This window comes from Plectropomus leopardus, chromosome 8 (genome assembly GCF_008729295.1).
Source record: "Plectropomus leopardus isolate mb chromosome 8, YSFRI_Pleo_2.0, whole genome shotgun sequence".
Lineage (NCBI taxonomy): Eukaryota > Metazoa > Chordata > Actinopteri > Perciformes > Serranidae > Plectropomus > Plectropomus leopardus.
Window position 1 is genome coordinate 31,528,316 of NC_056470.1, and position 16,176 is coordinate 31,544,491.

General features: G+C 39.7%; 1 protein-coding gene across 2 annotated transcripts in view; it reads left to right on the forward strand.

Moving 5' to 3' along the window:
• plekhg5b (pleckstrin homology domain containing, family G (with RhoGef domain) member 5b) overlaps positions 1-16,176 on the forward strand; it is a 95,968-nt gene that overhangs the window by 20,947 nt on the left and 58,845 nt on the right. For both annotated transcript variants that reach the window (XM_042491260.1, XM_042491259.1), the window contains exon 2: positions 7,122-7,198. In XM_042491260.1, the coding sequence (XP_042347194.1) occupies positions 7,122-7,198 (77 nt within the window). The remainder of the gene's footprint in view (positions 1-7,121; positions 7,199-16,176) is intronic.

Sequence of the window (16,176 nt, forward strand, 5' to 3'; positions counted from 1 at the left end):
GATGTGGTGGAGGAGGGCGAGAGATGCAGGGAGGGGGCAGGCGAGTGTGTGATGCACATGTGTGTGTGATTTAACCGCTATGGGGGTAAAATAACATAAAGCAGGAGGGCTGTGTCCTGCCCCCACTGCCACCGAACCCCTCAGCATTAGAAACAGCTGCAACCTGCTTGAATTTCGCCTCGTTCACCTGTAGAGAGCTGCGGAGCTTCAGTAGCAGCGTTTCCGCTATTACTGCAGCGGCTATGTTAAAATCTTTAATATGCAGTTTGAGTGGTGTGAGCAGGTGAGGGGTGTTTTTGTATTAGCAGGGCTCTGATTGCGACTATTTAGTCATATTTTTGCGAACACGGAGCACCAGTAATATTTGAAGCCGGGTCCTTCAAAATAAAAGCACCAAATTATAACAATAAAAAATTGTAAAATAACTTTATTTACCTTTCTTGTAACTGTATCTTATAAGATTGTAATATAACATAAGCACATTCAATGGTATTATATTGGGGTTGACCAATAAGGTTGTTTTGGATCGATACCAGTACTGATTATTAGTACTTAATGAGACCAATAACGGATATTTGGAACCGATATGCATTTACGGTAAAAATAAAAATATTTCTGTTGAAATTTAGAATTTGGACTATAACAAACACCAACACAAAACTATGTTTTAAATGTAGCAAATAATTGATCACAACTTAAACTTTCAACATAATAAAAGGCAAGTTTCCTGCAACTTTTTTTCAATAAAGTTCAGTGAAAATCTAAATTTTAAACTTTCCTGGTGTTGGTTGAGTGTAATGCGCACACTTTGTTATTAATATAGTAATCATTAAAAAAAAAAAAAAAAGATACAGATAATAAAATACCAAATATTGGCCCCGATAATTGGCTAGGCTGATAATCTGTCGGCCCCTAATATTATATGATAGAAGTTACTTTATTTAGCTTTATTATAACTGCATGTCATTTAATAGTTGTGTATTTTGGTAGTTAACAGTAGTTTAGAGGACATGTAAGAATGTCAATATAGCCCTAATATATGGCGATATTATTTTAAAGCCCCAAATAAAACTAAACACTGCATCCCCACCTGCCCTTCAGTCCTGCAGGGCGTCCTGACCTTCTTGTCTATTCATTCCACATTTATGTGTTGTCTGGTCTAACTTTTCTGTCTGTCTGCTGCCCCGGCATGTGCTGATATGGCTCTCTCTTTGCCAAGTTTCCCGGTCCGTATGCCATCCCGCCTGCCTGCCATCTGTGCTCGTCTCCCGGGAGTCTTTTCATAACGTTCTCCTGGCAGAGAGAGGTGCATGTGGCGTTACATAGAGGAACTTGAGGGGTGGGAGGTTGCTCAAAGACATGATGTGAAAATGGAGCTGAATCACGAGCAAACAAAAGAATAAGCTCACCCCGCCTCACTTCATGTGCCACGATGAGATCTCACCAAACAGACGGCAGAGTGAAGCATTCTTAACATTCCTCATAAAAACGTGGACTCGTCTCGGCCTCTCCCCGCCTAAATATGGTGTTCTGGTGAGGCTCGGAGGTGTGTGAGGTGATGAAGAGTATGACAGGTATGATTTGGTGATTGGAAACCTGGTTGAACATTGCTGGGAGTTTGGTATTAGATTGCATTTGGGAACATGCAGATCTTTGGCCTGCAGATAAACAGCTGCTGTTGCTACATCTGTCAGTGTAATGTACTGAACGTATGCAGTTTATAATGATAACGATAACAGATTTTAACATTCAAAGCAATTTTTAAAATAATTTTTCCATATCAGAAAATAGGCCTTTTTTCGTCAATGATGGTCACATTTGTCAGTTAAAATCTAAAGAAACAAGGATACCTGTTGACTGTGTGTGGCACGGCACGACAACGGGGACAGTGTTTGCCAAGGTGACACCTGTGCTCTCGCCTGTTTTATAGTTTGCTAGCGATATGTTTATTTCCGTAATATAATATCCCCTTTCTTGTGATAAAAAAGAAGACTTCATTCTCGTAAAATTCCGACTTTTTTTCTCATAAAATTACAACTCTATTCTCATAATATAATGACGTTATTCTCATAAAATTGCTACTTTTTTCTAGCAAAATTACGACTTTTTTTCTTGTAAAATTATGAGTTTATTCTTGTAATATTATAAGTTTATTCACATAAGAATATGCCTTTTTTCTTGTAAAACTACGACTTAATTCTCATTATATTACGACTTTTTTCTCATAATATTATGACTTTATGCTCTAATTCTCAAAAAGAAAAAGAAAAAAATCTTCAATGTGGTCTGTAAAACTCTGTCATATCTTGTATTTCAGAGAAAAAAACATTGAGGAGCTGGAAGTTTTTAGCTTCAGAAATGACTCATGATGATAAGAATTGCTATTGTTAGATTCTCGGATTAACTGCGTGGTCAGAAGACTTGTTTCAGCACAAGAATGCTTTCATTTCTCTTGTTGCGCGCGTACATGAAGCTTTGACAGTAAAGAACCTCCCTGACAGAAAATGCAGGAACCCTGACTAATTCCCACTTTAAAACCACAGTCATAGTCGCATTATGGTTACAAAAGAGGAAGTTGAGATTGACAAGTTGGAATATTTAGTGCTTCTTGCGTGTTCAAGTGAGCATCATTTGAAACTTTCCTCCGCTGCTCGGGCTTATTTATGGGTGCCTAATGGGTCTTTGCCCTCCGGCGGTGTCTCTCTGCGGCGAGCAGAGAGCTGCGTAGATGGGATGCTCCACTGTCTCTTTAGTGTGCAAGCTCATTGTCTGCTGTCACGTGTGTTTGTGTATAGTGTGTCTGTGTGTGTGTGCTTGTGTTTGCTTTTGGCTTAATCAGCAGTGCTGAGTTCAGGAATTCCAGTTCATCAGAGAGAGAAAGAGGGAGAGTCAGCAAGATATGAGCAAGTAGGAGAGAAGATGGAGCTGCAGCAGATAATGGAGTGATTTTACAATACGACGGGATGGTCGGATAGTGAGGAGAGAGATTTAAGGGCCTGAGGAGAGGCTGGATTTTAGGGCAGAGGGGAACGGAGTCGGTGTGCGGGATATAGCTTTAGGTTTTAGAAACCAGTTTGAATAAAGGAGAAGTAACTTGTCACCTATTTAGCGGTTTCATTTGCTGTGACTCTTTTGCACGATGAGCTCATGGTGTTGTTACTGTAAAGAACTCCACAAACAAAATCCACAATTTCCGCAGCTATTGTGTCAAATCCAAAATGCCTCCACACATAAATAGTTCAGAGGACGGTGAAAGTGAATTTGACGAATGCCAAAGCACGTTTCCCGCCTGTTGTGCCAGATCACAGATCTTTTCTGTCCACCTGATGAATGTTAGTCGTCTGCGAGTTCTCGCCGAGGCGAGGAAGAAGCTCGGCCTCTTTGGGAAACACTCCATTAAAGCTGGAGGTTCCCTCCGCAGCCTGCTGCCTGTTAATCCTGAGGGAGCCGTTAGTTTGAGGCCCCGCCGGCCACAGTCAGAGCTGACAGCGCGTCTCGGCCCGCTCCCAGCACAGCGCAGACAGGAGAGACTTTTTCTCTGTTCCCGGAAGGTGGTGGACGTTTGACAAAATACACTCTGCCTCGGTGGAATAGTTGAAAGGTGTTCAAAGAGGCTTTTTAGCCCCGCTGTTGTCAGACGGTCCACCGCTTCGGAGACTTTGGAGAAATATCTTAACAACTATGGGTCGACTGATAATGGTTTTTTAGGGCCGATACCGATCATTAGTAGTTGATGAGACCGATAACTGATATTTGGAACCGATATGCATTTACAATAAAAATGAAAATCTTTTTTAATATTTAGAATTTGAAATATAACAAACTCAAACACAAAACTGAAACTTGTAGCATCATATGCAAGTTTCCAGCAACTTTTGTTTATAAAGTCAACTGAAAATTCATATAAAAATGAACAAATGCAAACAAACAAACCATGCTGACACTTTCTTTGCACTTTTAATCAATTAATTTTAGTTGGGATCATTAAAATGAAACACTGATATGGATAAAAAATCGACTAGGCCGATAATCTGTTGACCCCATTAACAACCATTAGAGAGATTGACATGAAATTTGATACCAATATTCATGGTTCACAGAGGATGAATCCTAAGCCCTTTTTACACAGAGATCCTGCAATACTGCTGCCACAGACATTTCATTATGCAGGCTTAACTGTTGCGGCCCTGGTGTGTGATTTTAGATAGTATGCCGGCGTTACCGAATAGGTGTCGACAAACTATCGGCATGGTCGATTATTGAGACCCATATTTGGCATTTGGCTGATTATCTCTTTTGGTATTTTATTTTAATGATCTCATAAGGCTCATAAATGCCAGCTTGGGCCCAGACCCAAACAAGCTTTAAAAGTGATCAGTAAAATCTTAAATTCAATTCTAAAAACGAGCAGGGAGGCGATGGAGGGAAGCCAGGATTAAAGTGAACCTGTGAGAAGCCGAGCTCTGAACTAGTTGGAGGCAGGAGAGTGATTTTTATATTTATATCCGAGAGGAGACAGTTATAATAACCGAGTCTGGAGAAGATGAATGTGTGTATGACTTTTTCCAAATCTGACTGTGAGAGCTCTGATTTAATTCTGGAGATGGATCTTAATTGGAGGAAACGGGACTGAACAACTTTTTTGACATGTGGTTGAAAGGTCAGATCTGAGTCAAATGTTACTCCCAGGTTTTTGCGGTGGGCTTCAGATTTGTGGAAAGGCGACCAAAGGCATTCACAATGTGTTTGGTAGGATTTAGGTGTGAGAAAAGTAGAAATAACCATTCCTTTATCTCCTGCTCTGCTCTCTGCATGCTAACATGCTAAAATAAGAAGTTTAACATGGTACACCTGCTGAATATCAGCATGTTGACGTTGTCACAATAGCTTTCAGCTCAGAGCACCGCTGTACCTAAATACAGTCTGACAGAGCTGCTCCGTGGCTGCAGACTCACTCTTGTTTTCACTCCCATTGAGCGACTTCACCGCAGACAGGTTGACCCTCCCCGTCCCAGTGGGGAAGCCATGGCTCTGCGGTATGCACCAATTACAGTATTTTTCCTTCTTCCTCACAAGAACCCTTGACCTGCGAGTGTAGCTGAAGCCAAGTGGATGACTCAAGGTGACTCGTTTCCGTACGCCGGCCCACAGAAGGCCTCGGCTTCTCTCACAGTGACAAATTATGTTTAAAGTTTAAGTTCAGCCACTAAGTGACTTTGTTTTCTAGCAGCAGTCCGTCTTTAATACGGATGGTTTAGTGATGAAATATCATCTGTGGCTCGGCCAAACAGGGAGACGTTACAATGAACAGGTTACTGAGCTTGTTGGAGAGTGTTGGGGTCACCAAGGCACCTTTAATACATATTAGATCACATACACAGATACTCACAAACTGGCTTTCAACATAACCTACCCCACTCAGAGGCAATCTTTATGCGGCATCTTATTGCACATATGTTGTTTGCCAATTTTCCCCTTAGTCTCTTTTGACAGAGGATTTGGGCCATGTTAAATAAAAAAAGAAGATTAGATTTTGAGAATGAAGTGATAATATTAGGAGAATCAAGTCGTAATATTATGAGAATAACATAGTTTTACAAGAAAAAAAGTCATAATTTTAGGAGAATAAAGATGTATACTGTAAACTATTAAGAGCACAGGTCGCCAAGTTTGCTGGCAACGTGTTTATTTCCATAATGTGATGTCCCCTTTGTCGTAAAATTTTGACTTAATTCTTGTGAAATTATGACGTTTTTTCTTTTAAATTACAACTTTATTCTCATGATATTATGACGTTATTCTCAGAAAATTATGACTTTTTTTCTCTCAAAATCACAACTTTATTCTCGTAACTGATTTCATTGATCGGCTATCATTTTTCCCTTTTTGGGAAAGGTGCCCCACGAGGTGAATTAATGTAAATAAAGTCACATTATTTTACATTAATAATAATAATAATAATAATAATAATAATAATAATAATAATAATAATAATAATTATTATTATTATTATTATTATTATTATTATTATTATCATTATCATTATTATTATTATTATTAGTATCGTTACTATTATCATTATTATTAATTATAAATAATAATTAATAATAATAGAGCTTTATTTGAAGAACACTTTTCAAGCAAAAGCACAAAGTCCAAAAAAAAAAAAAAAAACTTGAATAAAAAGCATAAACATACACCTACATGTACACACACAGACAACACATATATACACATACCTGCACATATACACACCTGCCAATGCATACACGTGCACTAAATAAATCAGTTAGAAGTAAAATTAATAATAAATGTATTTATTTTTTTAAATAATGATTTTAAAATAATTATTAATTATTTATGTGCCATATTGTCACCAGTGGTTACTTTTAACCATTGGTGAACCTTTACGAGTTAGGTCCCCAACAAGAGACTTTAGCTACAAAGTCCAGAAACCGTCTGTCCAGTCCCCCTCCAGTCCCCCTCCAGCTCCTTCCCTGCTCCTACTCTCTCCTCGCTGCACGTGTATTCCCTGTTTTTCTCATTAGGCACACAGATAAATATTGGTGCTCTGTTATGATATCTTTATCGTGTGTGTACATGTGGAAGATGTAGACCTAAACACTGCCTTTTATCATACCCTCAATTCAGCGTCGGCCGACCAGTCAAGTAGATTTTCGAGGTTTATTTGACAAAAGTGATTTGTTATTGTGGACAGCGAGCGTAGCCACGATGAGAGCACTCTCGTACAGAAACCAGAGTGGGGCTTCCTCTCGTTCCCTCCGTTTTCTTCTTGCCTCTGATCTCCTCCCAGCGACACACCCCACCCTCTTCCCTCTGTTTACCTTTCCTTCAAGGAATCTCTTTTACCAGACCTCTCTTTTATCATTTTATGACACGGCTCCTTGGGCTCTATTACTGCGAGAGTGTTTCTTGTGCCTCATAGTCACTCTCTCACTCCGTCCTTGTGTAAACACAGACGGTGTCTTCAGTCTTCGTGTCTACATTATGTTTTTACAGCTTTACCAAGAAAGGTGTGTAAATGGACGTGTAGCTGGCTGGGTGGCTGGTTTGGTGTTTTAGTGATGAAGAGAGATGTTTAATTGTGTGTTCTGTTTCAGATGACAAGCCCGTCCAGGAGGAGGACTGGGTGGTGTGCCAGCATCCTGAGTGTCCCGAGCGCCGCAGGGCCTCCAAGGTAAGACCTTAAACCCTTTAACTTGCCGGGTCAACTAAAAGAAGGACTGTGATTTCAGTGCGACAGTCAGCAGGTTAATCTGCAGAGTGTCTTCATGTCCTGGAAATTCAAAGTGTCTTTAATGGTTCTTATACAACAAGTAGTTCACAGCAAGATATTTTGAATGTGCTCAAATCTTTGGGACACTGCACCTTCCTCATCACTAAAAAAATTACCCCGCCACTTCCTAAGCACTGCACACGTCCACAAAAATTCCAAATTTGTGGAAATGTAGTTGGGTGACGAGGAGCATTTCAGGGCAGTGTCATAATATATTGATAACACAATGTCAAAAAAATCTTCACAACAGTAGTGAATTACAGCTCAAATTATGAAAAGTGAGGCCCGTGTCACACAGCATGCGTCAGCAGTGCACGAGCAGCGCCGAACGTGTCAGCTACAGCACGCTTAGAGAAACGGTGTATCGCCAATTTTACTCGCGCCGGCTCATTTGTCGGCAGAAATAAACAGCGAAAATGTTTTTTTTGATGATTATAGTGACTCTGTGCCACCCTTTACTGCAGTTTAAAACTCTCTCTGCCACAGACATGAGGAAATACAAAACTGTCTGTTTTACTCAAACTTTCCCGCTTCCGTATCAAAATAAAAGCCCTCTGACGTCTCTGTGGACAGAATCCCATCACTTGTTGACACAAGGCATTTTATTTTGAAATATTTGGTGTTTCAGTGATGCTGGAGCTGCATGACTTTATAAATGAGTGGAATTTGTGCTTATGAATGTGGAAAAACAGAACTCATAGCAGCAGGCAGCGACGCAGCAGCGATGCTGCAACAACGCAGCACGTGTGAACATCACAAGCATGAAACACGCTGCAGCTCGGCGAGGCTGCCGTCACGCACTGCTGACGCGTGCTGTGTGAAACAGCAGCCAACTCACGAAAGGTTTAAACTATAGAGTAATGCAAAGATGACAAAAACCAGCATAAACCACCATGTTCTGAACAGTCACATTATAAACTCTGTCAAAAACTGACATTTGTGTTTTGAAACATAAAACAGCAAAATTTACTGCAAACTAAAAACTGCTCACTTGCTGCTCAAACCGACTCAGAAGTGGCTCGACTTAGTCAATAAACCCTTTAAAAAACGTCGGGTAAAATGATCACTCCCGTCACTGTGTGTGTGACAGGCGCAGAAGCAGAATCACAAACACTGAAATGGCATTCATTCTCTGAAAAAAAGGGTTTGGGTTAAAAAAAGAATATCTGATTGCCTAAATTGCAACCCAAATTCCCAAATAGATGAATATTTGGGTCCAGCCCTGTGGGAAATATATGCTGGTCATTGGGACTGCAGTTTTTTAAAAGGCTAAACGGCATCAAATCCGGATTAAAGCAGAATATTCTGTTAGATAACAACAAGTTGTGAATTTTGGAAATGATGATACCTCTATCTTTTTTCATTCATTTGACTTCTGGACTTTACCATGCTCTCATCCGTTGGGAGCAAAGTCAGAAACATTGTGAAGTTGTCATAGAGCCAAAATGTCTGCAGAGAGAGGAGGTCGAGGAGGTTCAACGGGTTAACAAGACATCAAACTTTGCCACGAGACACCGCTGTTTGTTTCCTGTTTCTGCCGACAGTCAGTGTTGGTTTCTTTTTACCACGACCAAAATCTTAACCGAGTGGTTATTGCTTTAACCATGATGACAAACGTCCCCTGACCTTAACCAAGTAGTTATTTTAACCCAAACCATGATCGTTCCTGAACCCTAACCTGCTCGTTTTCAGCCTAAAACTAACCAAACTTTAACCTTAAAGTGCTTTTTTTGAAGCAGTGATTTGTGATGGTTTTGGGAGGTCCGGACAAATTATGCTGTCCTGCAGGAAGTGGTTTTTACTGTCACTACAGTGGAGTCATCAGACCAGGGCGTCCGAGGCGTCAGCCCTGAGTGTTTCAGAAATAGCCCAGATCTAAATATATGTGCGTATAGTTTCAATGATAAGAATATACCTAAGGGACTGTTCTTTATTTATCGGGGGGGGGATTAAAATCTGTTTGTTTTTTTTTAAATCACAATTTTTAAAAAGTCACAAAAAATAGATATTTAAAATAATAAATTCTAATGGGAAAAAAAATCCCAAAAAATTTGCAAAAAAAAATAGAAATCATGCCCTGGGGGGCTGGAAGGCATGTTGTCTTTAAAAATCTGCAGTAAAATTAAAATTAGATACAGATACAGCTGGGTGCCTTCACCATGAGCCAAAACAACAACATAAGTCCCTCCCCACTGCTTTAAGAATTATTTGACCTCCCCCTTTTTTGCAACACCTCCAGCCTTCTCATAAATAAATGAACAGTCCCTAATAATGATAAGAATAATCTGTCATTCCATACATACTTAAACTTGACTAAATGTACTTTGTTTGATTCTGCCGCTTTTAACAAAAACACATACTATTTTTCCAACTCAAGGAGATACATTTTTGATGATAGCGTTTTTAAAGTATTCTGTTTCTACCCAGTACTACTCACTAACAACAACTAATAATTTCAACATCACAAATCATGATTTAGTTGAAGGTTTTCAGGGTAAATAAGGTGCCGAGTGCATCAAAATAGAGCTTGCTGATCAAAAGGAGAAATCTTAAATATGCCCCTGCTGCGACTCTAACAGAAACTAAAAGTGAAACGGCTTTAAAGTGAAGCTGCTCGCACCCTGACTTTGTCCCCATAACTCACGTAGGATCTTTTGACCCCTGTCGGATGCGCCCATTGAGGTTATAGCGTGTCTTTTGTGTTGTGTTGCAGCACAGCGAAGGTGAAGCAGAGCGGCGTCGCTGCTTTTTCTTCTTTTAGGTGTTAAAAGGGGCGTGAGTGTCGGGGCTCTGTGTCTGGCCACTAGACTGTGAAATGAATTATTCCTTTGAAGCCACTGGTTTCTGAAAATGGGAGTCTGGCCAGCAGAGAAACCGACTCAGTGTCTGGTCTGTCAGTCGGCCTCTCGGCTGTTTTTTTGGTTTTGTCGACTCCCTCCTGCCACCGGAGCCGAGCATTAGACGGATTTTCCCATTGAATCAAGATGTTGTCCCCTCCTGTCTCCGTAGTGGAAACAATGGAGAGGGAAACTGACGGAGAGAAAAGTGCATTGAGACAGCATGTGGAGAAGGAGAGACGGTTATATATAGTTTGTCTCCATGGTAACTGAGAATAATAAAGTGGAGGGAGATGAGAGAGCCAAAGAGCTTAACCTGGACTCTCCTCTCCCTGCTCCGCACATTATTGAGTCTCACAACCCCACTTTTCCTCAAAGACACATGAGCCCGAGGCCCCTCTCACAACACAAGGCTCCTCCTTCTTTTAAAGATTTGTCAGAGAGTTGTGAATGACGGAGAAGCAGAGTGCATGCGCCATATAATTTAAAGTATTTGTGTTTATGTGACCTGCTGTGGCACGGAGGGGAGGCAGTGTGGGACAAAGCATGTCTGACGCCACCTGTGTCCTTGTTCCGGGTCAGGTTTGACGTTATTATGTAAGGAGATTAGGGAGAGACTTGTAGCCCTTTGTGGACTGGTAGAGACAGAGAGAAGGAGGGAGACAGCAGAGAAGTCTTTAAATTTAAGCTCAGTGAGATTTCTAGCAAAGACTCGTGTTTTTTTGTTGCAAAGACAGACTAAGCTGATCCAGTCAACAATCATTTAACCCTCACTGATTTTTTTTTTCTACACTGGAGCTGCAAAACAAGCTTGTAAACACCACATTGACATATTATCACCCTGTAAAGTTGATTTGGTGAATCTTGTTAACAAATATTTGCCTATTTACGCAACCAGTGGAAAAAGATGCACATTATCATTCATTTTAACCCTTTGAGACCTGAGCAAATAGGCTTGATTTCTTTCAAAGGCATGGGGAGAAGTCAGCAGGGAGTAGCCAAAACTTAGTGAGATATTGCAAGAATAAAATCCTGAAAATAAGCGACAAAATTTTAAACAATTTATTAAAAGATTTATATTTTCTGGATATTTTTCCCTTTTTTTGGATAATATCTGATAATCACCACTAGCTCATTTTCAGGTCATTTTGTCCTCACCATTAACTTTATTTTTTTATTTTTTTGCAATTTGCAGGACATTTTCTGCCAAGTTGTTCATTGACTTTTCTCTGTTTTCAGAGCTTTAAATACTCCTGACAGGCATCTGACGGCAGCACAAGAAAACTAATGGCACTCCAGGTGTTAAAGGGTTAAATCAAGTTTCTGGCCCTAAATTTAAGTCACAGGCTTTTGCTACATTAACACTGCAAACTTTTCAATTCAGATTTATTCTTCAGATATATATTCTGGCAGTTGCTTGAAATGTCTGAATTTATTCAACCAGGATTTTGGCAGTTTCTCTTGTTCTTGTTCTTCTCGGTGTTGAATGAAATACGTTCAAGAAAAAAATATTACATTTTTAGATTCATCAGTTTCATGCTGCGTCACTGTTTTTTCGACACTTCCTCCTCATTGCTTGAACTCACAGTGATCTTTCCTGTCCTGGTACAGAGGGGATATCCCGAGATGTCACAATTCCTTATATTTCTGGTACTTTAAGTACTTTGAGGCGTGAAGTAAGAACAGCGAGAAGCTGAGTCATGATAGTTTTGGCATTTCCGGACTAAAATAAAATGAACTTTATGAGACAATGTAATCGTTTTTGACAGCATATTTGTCGTTTAGCTGGCTGTTGCTCAAGAGCTAACCCTTTAACACCTGGATCGACATCAGTGTTCTTGTGCTGTACTCAGACGCCTCTCACATGCATTTCAACCTCTGAAACCTGAGAAAACTGATTTGATTCTTTAAAAAGTGTGGGGGAAAAGGAGCAACTTGGCAAGAAATGGTCCAAAAACTACAAAAAAAAACAGTAAAAAGTGACAAAGAAAGTTATCTGAAAATTATTATGCTTAATTATTATTCTTATTATTCTTAATTATATTATTATTTAAGATTTTGTTACAGAAAAAAGAAAAATACATATATATATTTTAGCACTTTCTTGAGGTTATTATCTTGTTTTTTTGTTTGTATTTGTGTTTTTTGTACTTTTCTTTTTTATCTTTTATTTTCAGATCATTTACTTTTACTTTCAGGTAATACTAATTAATACTAATATTCTATATATATAATAATACTAATTTCTTCAAGATAATATAAAAAGAAATTTATGTTGCAACAAAATTGTTTTTAACACTATATTTGTCATTCAACTCCAGCTTATCACTGTTGCTCAAGTGTTAACCCTTTAACAACTATTGTCCAGAAAACCATATTTATATTTCTTTTAATTATATATTTAAAATTTTGTTAAATGAAAAAAGAAGAAACATATTTTTAGCACATTCTTGAGGCCATTTTCTTTTTTTCTTTTTTTTTTTTTTAAATTTAAGGTAAATTTTTGTAACCTTTCATTAATTTCTCACAATTTTTTGGGGCCATTTCTTGTTAAGTTGCTCGTCTCCCTTTTCCTATGTTTTTGAAAGAAATCAAGCCAATTTGCTCCAGCATCTAGAGTGAAACATGCATTGCCTGTGGCGAGCTTTAAACAGCAGGGGGCAATGTCATGACCTACAGTACAGAGCTTCAATCATGTTGCTTTTTCTCCTCCAGATCTCACTCAGTCTGCATTTGCTGCACAAGTGAGAGGCACATTTCTCAGAAGAATGGAAATATCAGCATAACTTCACTCACAAGACAGATTTTGAAGGCATTTTTGCCCAGAAAATGAAAAAAAAAACACATTAAACTTTAATATTTCTTTTTAAGATTTTTTTTCTCCCAATAGTCTCTTTGATATGCCGACAGTTTGGCAGCAGGACACAGAGCAGACACAGACAGACAGACAGAGAGACTTACGCCGGTCCTGTGCTGCATTTAAACCATTTTATTCCCAGACAGGCCTGCCTTTGGTCTCCCTCTGCCATAGATCAGCTCCTGGCGGGGCTGCGTCTCTTCCAGTCACAGCATGACCGGCCTTGAACTGAATGAGTTCACCTGCACCATAATTTACTGAAATCACACCAGGTGTCACCCTCTGCTGCTGTAGCTCAGCGCCGTCTGTCACCACATTACACAACAGCTCTCCAAAGGTTACGACGAGGCTTTTGGATCGGCCCGACACATGTGTGTCCAAGAGGGCTTATCTGTGTATTTGGACACTTTGCTGTGGGTTTCTGCAAGGATTTAAAATCAGCCTGCAGGTGTCCCACTGGAAGATGACGTCCAATCCAGCTCTTGGCTGAAGTGGTGGGATTCATTTCAGATTACGCCGGTTAGCGCTCGATGCCAGTCTGAGCTTGCTCTGTGGATCTCGACTCCCAGAGAAGGGCTTATTATCCCTGATCGCTCGCCCCCCTTACTCCCTCCCTCCCTCCCTTCGTGTTGCCTCTATCCCTGTCTCCTTCGTTTCCCTCCCTCCCTGAGCTTTGACAAGTCAGGACCAGACAAGATGAACCAAAAAGGTGTGGGTTGCCTTGGAAACGGGCCCCTCCCTGCCCAAACAGCTGAAGGCACAGGGATAATGTGAAGAGAGTGGAGGGTTTGACAGAAACAGAAAGGATGAAGAGTTTCAGTCTGCTGGCTTTAACTTTCAGGTTCCCCCCTCTCTCTATGTCAAAGTGAATTTCGACTCACACGTTTTTTATGCAGATTTTTTAGTCTAAAAAAACAGTAACGGCTTTAATTCAAAGAAAAAATAACATTGTAAAACTGTTTTTTTTTGTTTTGTTTTTGACTAATTTCTTGCAATTTGTGGTCCATTTTTGCCGGCTGATCATCACCTTTTTTCTCCATGATTTTGAAAGAAATCAAACGAATTTGCTCAGGGTCAAAGGGTTAAATAGCCTGTGAAAGGCGCCTGGAGGCAGCACAAGAAAACTGATGTGGAACCAGATTTAGAGTTAATTTATTTGTGGGGGCCTGCCAAAATTAAGGTCATTGCTCTTTAAAATGGTGTTAATTGCGGTGTTCTGCCATTATATTCATCGTATCTGTGGCATAAACTGGTCTCAAAATGACAAATATTGTTTATCGTAATATTTCTGGGAGAGTATATCATCAAAAATAAGTATTTATTGTACCACCCCTGGTTCAAAAATGGAAACATTGATTTAAAATAACACATGAGAAAGTAGGAAGGATTCATATAGCAAATATGAAGAATGCGCCTTATTTGTTTCTTACACTCTGCTGCAGACATGAAGAACAGCAGACGATGTCAGATCTTTGTAGACCGAGGAGACAATAACTGTCCTCAAATTACTACAAACTACTTCTTGTACCGTTTAAGGTTTTACTTGGCGCTCTTTTAGATACGTCATCTCGCTCGCATTTTTCTGTAGAAACTTGTTCTCCATTTCGATGGAAACCTGCATTTTGTGTCACATGCCATCACTTGCTGCGTAGCCTCAGCTCTTTTGTGTTTGTGGTTTGGCTTTGATTTGATCTTTTTTTTCCCTCTCTCTCTTTGTCCCACTCAATCACATATTCTGAGTAATCCTTTGGTGATGTTTTAGGGGAAGTAATATCATGTTAGTCACACCCGAGTAATATACCTCATACAGAATCACCTTATTACGACTGATTAGGTCATTCAGCCTTTAGCTGCACTCTTTAATAGTTGCCAACATAGATATTCTTTCGATGCCATTTTTTTTCAAACCCAGACACACTGGCTCTCTTGACTTAACCTTGCTTTCCTTTCCACTGACCTGCTTGGCCGAAAATCTCACCTAAGTGACACTGACAGGGACCTTCTTAAGTAAACACTCTAATCGGGCTTGATGCCCGTTTTCTGTATGTGTCAAGAGGCTGAAGGGTGCAAGGTTTTAGGTGCTGTTTCCAAGTAGACATGGATTAAATTCTGGGTGTCTTACAGTTACATTAACACCTTCTCACCCGTCTGACTGCAGTCTGTCCGTTAACCTTCAGAGATTCTTCTTCAGCATGTATGAAATGTTAAAACAGCTCCGTCTGTCCTCTCAGATTACCTGCCTCTTCTCATCATCCATCTCGCTCTTTGGTTCTTTTGAGGAAAATTCATTAAATGCTTTAAAAGTTCCTGGATTCTTCCTTCTTTATGCCCTCATGCCGATTGCTGTGACTGGAGGTGTTTCGTTCTTGTGAACCCAAATTATCTGGAATTTCTTCAAATTTGACTCAAATGTCCACTTTGACTCCCCAATGAACTGATTAGATTTTGGTGGTCATTGGTCAAGGTCACTGTGTATTTGTCTTTTAGTTAGTTAGTTAGTTAGTTAGTTAGTGATTCTAGTAAATGCAAGATCTAGAGAACACTTTTTTTTCAAATTTGGCTCAAACATCCAACGACGATGAACAGCTAAGATTTGGGTGGTCAAAGGTCAGGGTCACTGTGACATTGCATCCTTCTCATTCTAGTTCAAGAACGCCTTTAGTGGTTTTCTTCAAATGGCAAAAAACATCCACTTGGACTCGACGATGAAATTATTAGATTTTGGTGGTCAAAGGTCAAGGTCACTGTGATGTTGCGTCCGTCTAATTCTTGTGTGATATCAGAACAGTTTGAGGGAAATTGTTTAAATTTGGCAGTATTGTTTTCATGGACTTCTCAATGAACTAATAAGGTTGTAGTGGTCAAAGGTTAAGGTCACGGTAACCTAATTTTTCTCATTCTTGTCTGAATGTAATATCTTAATAACAGCTTGAGAGGATCTCAAACATTTTTTATGCACTCAGAGATGAACTGATAAGATTTGGCGGTCAAAGGTCACTGTGCGTTGTGTGCATCTCATTCTCGTTATTCAATATCTCAAAAACTCCTCACTGAAATTCTTAAAATTTGGCACAAACGTCCACTTGGACTCAAGAATCAACTGAATGAAATTTGGTGGTTGAAGGTCAAAGGTCACTGTAACCTCACAAAACATAACTCAGTTACTAAAAGGCTAATTATGACAA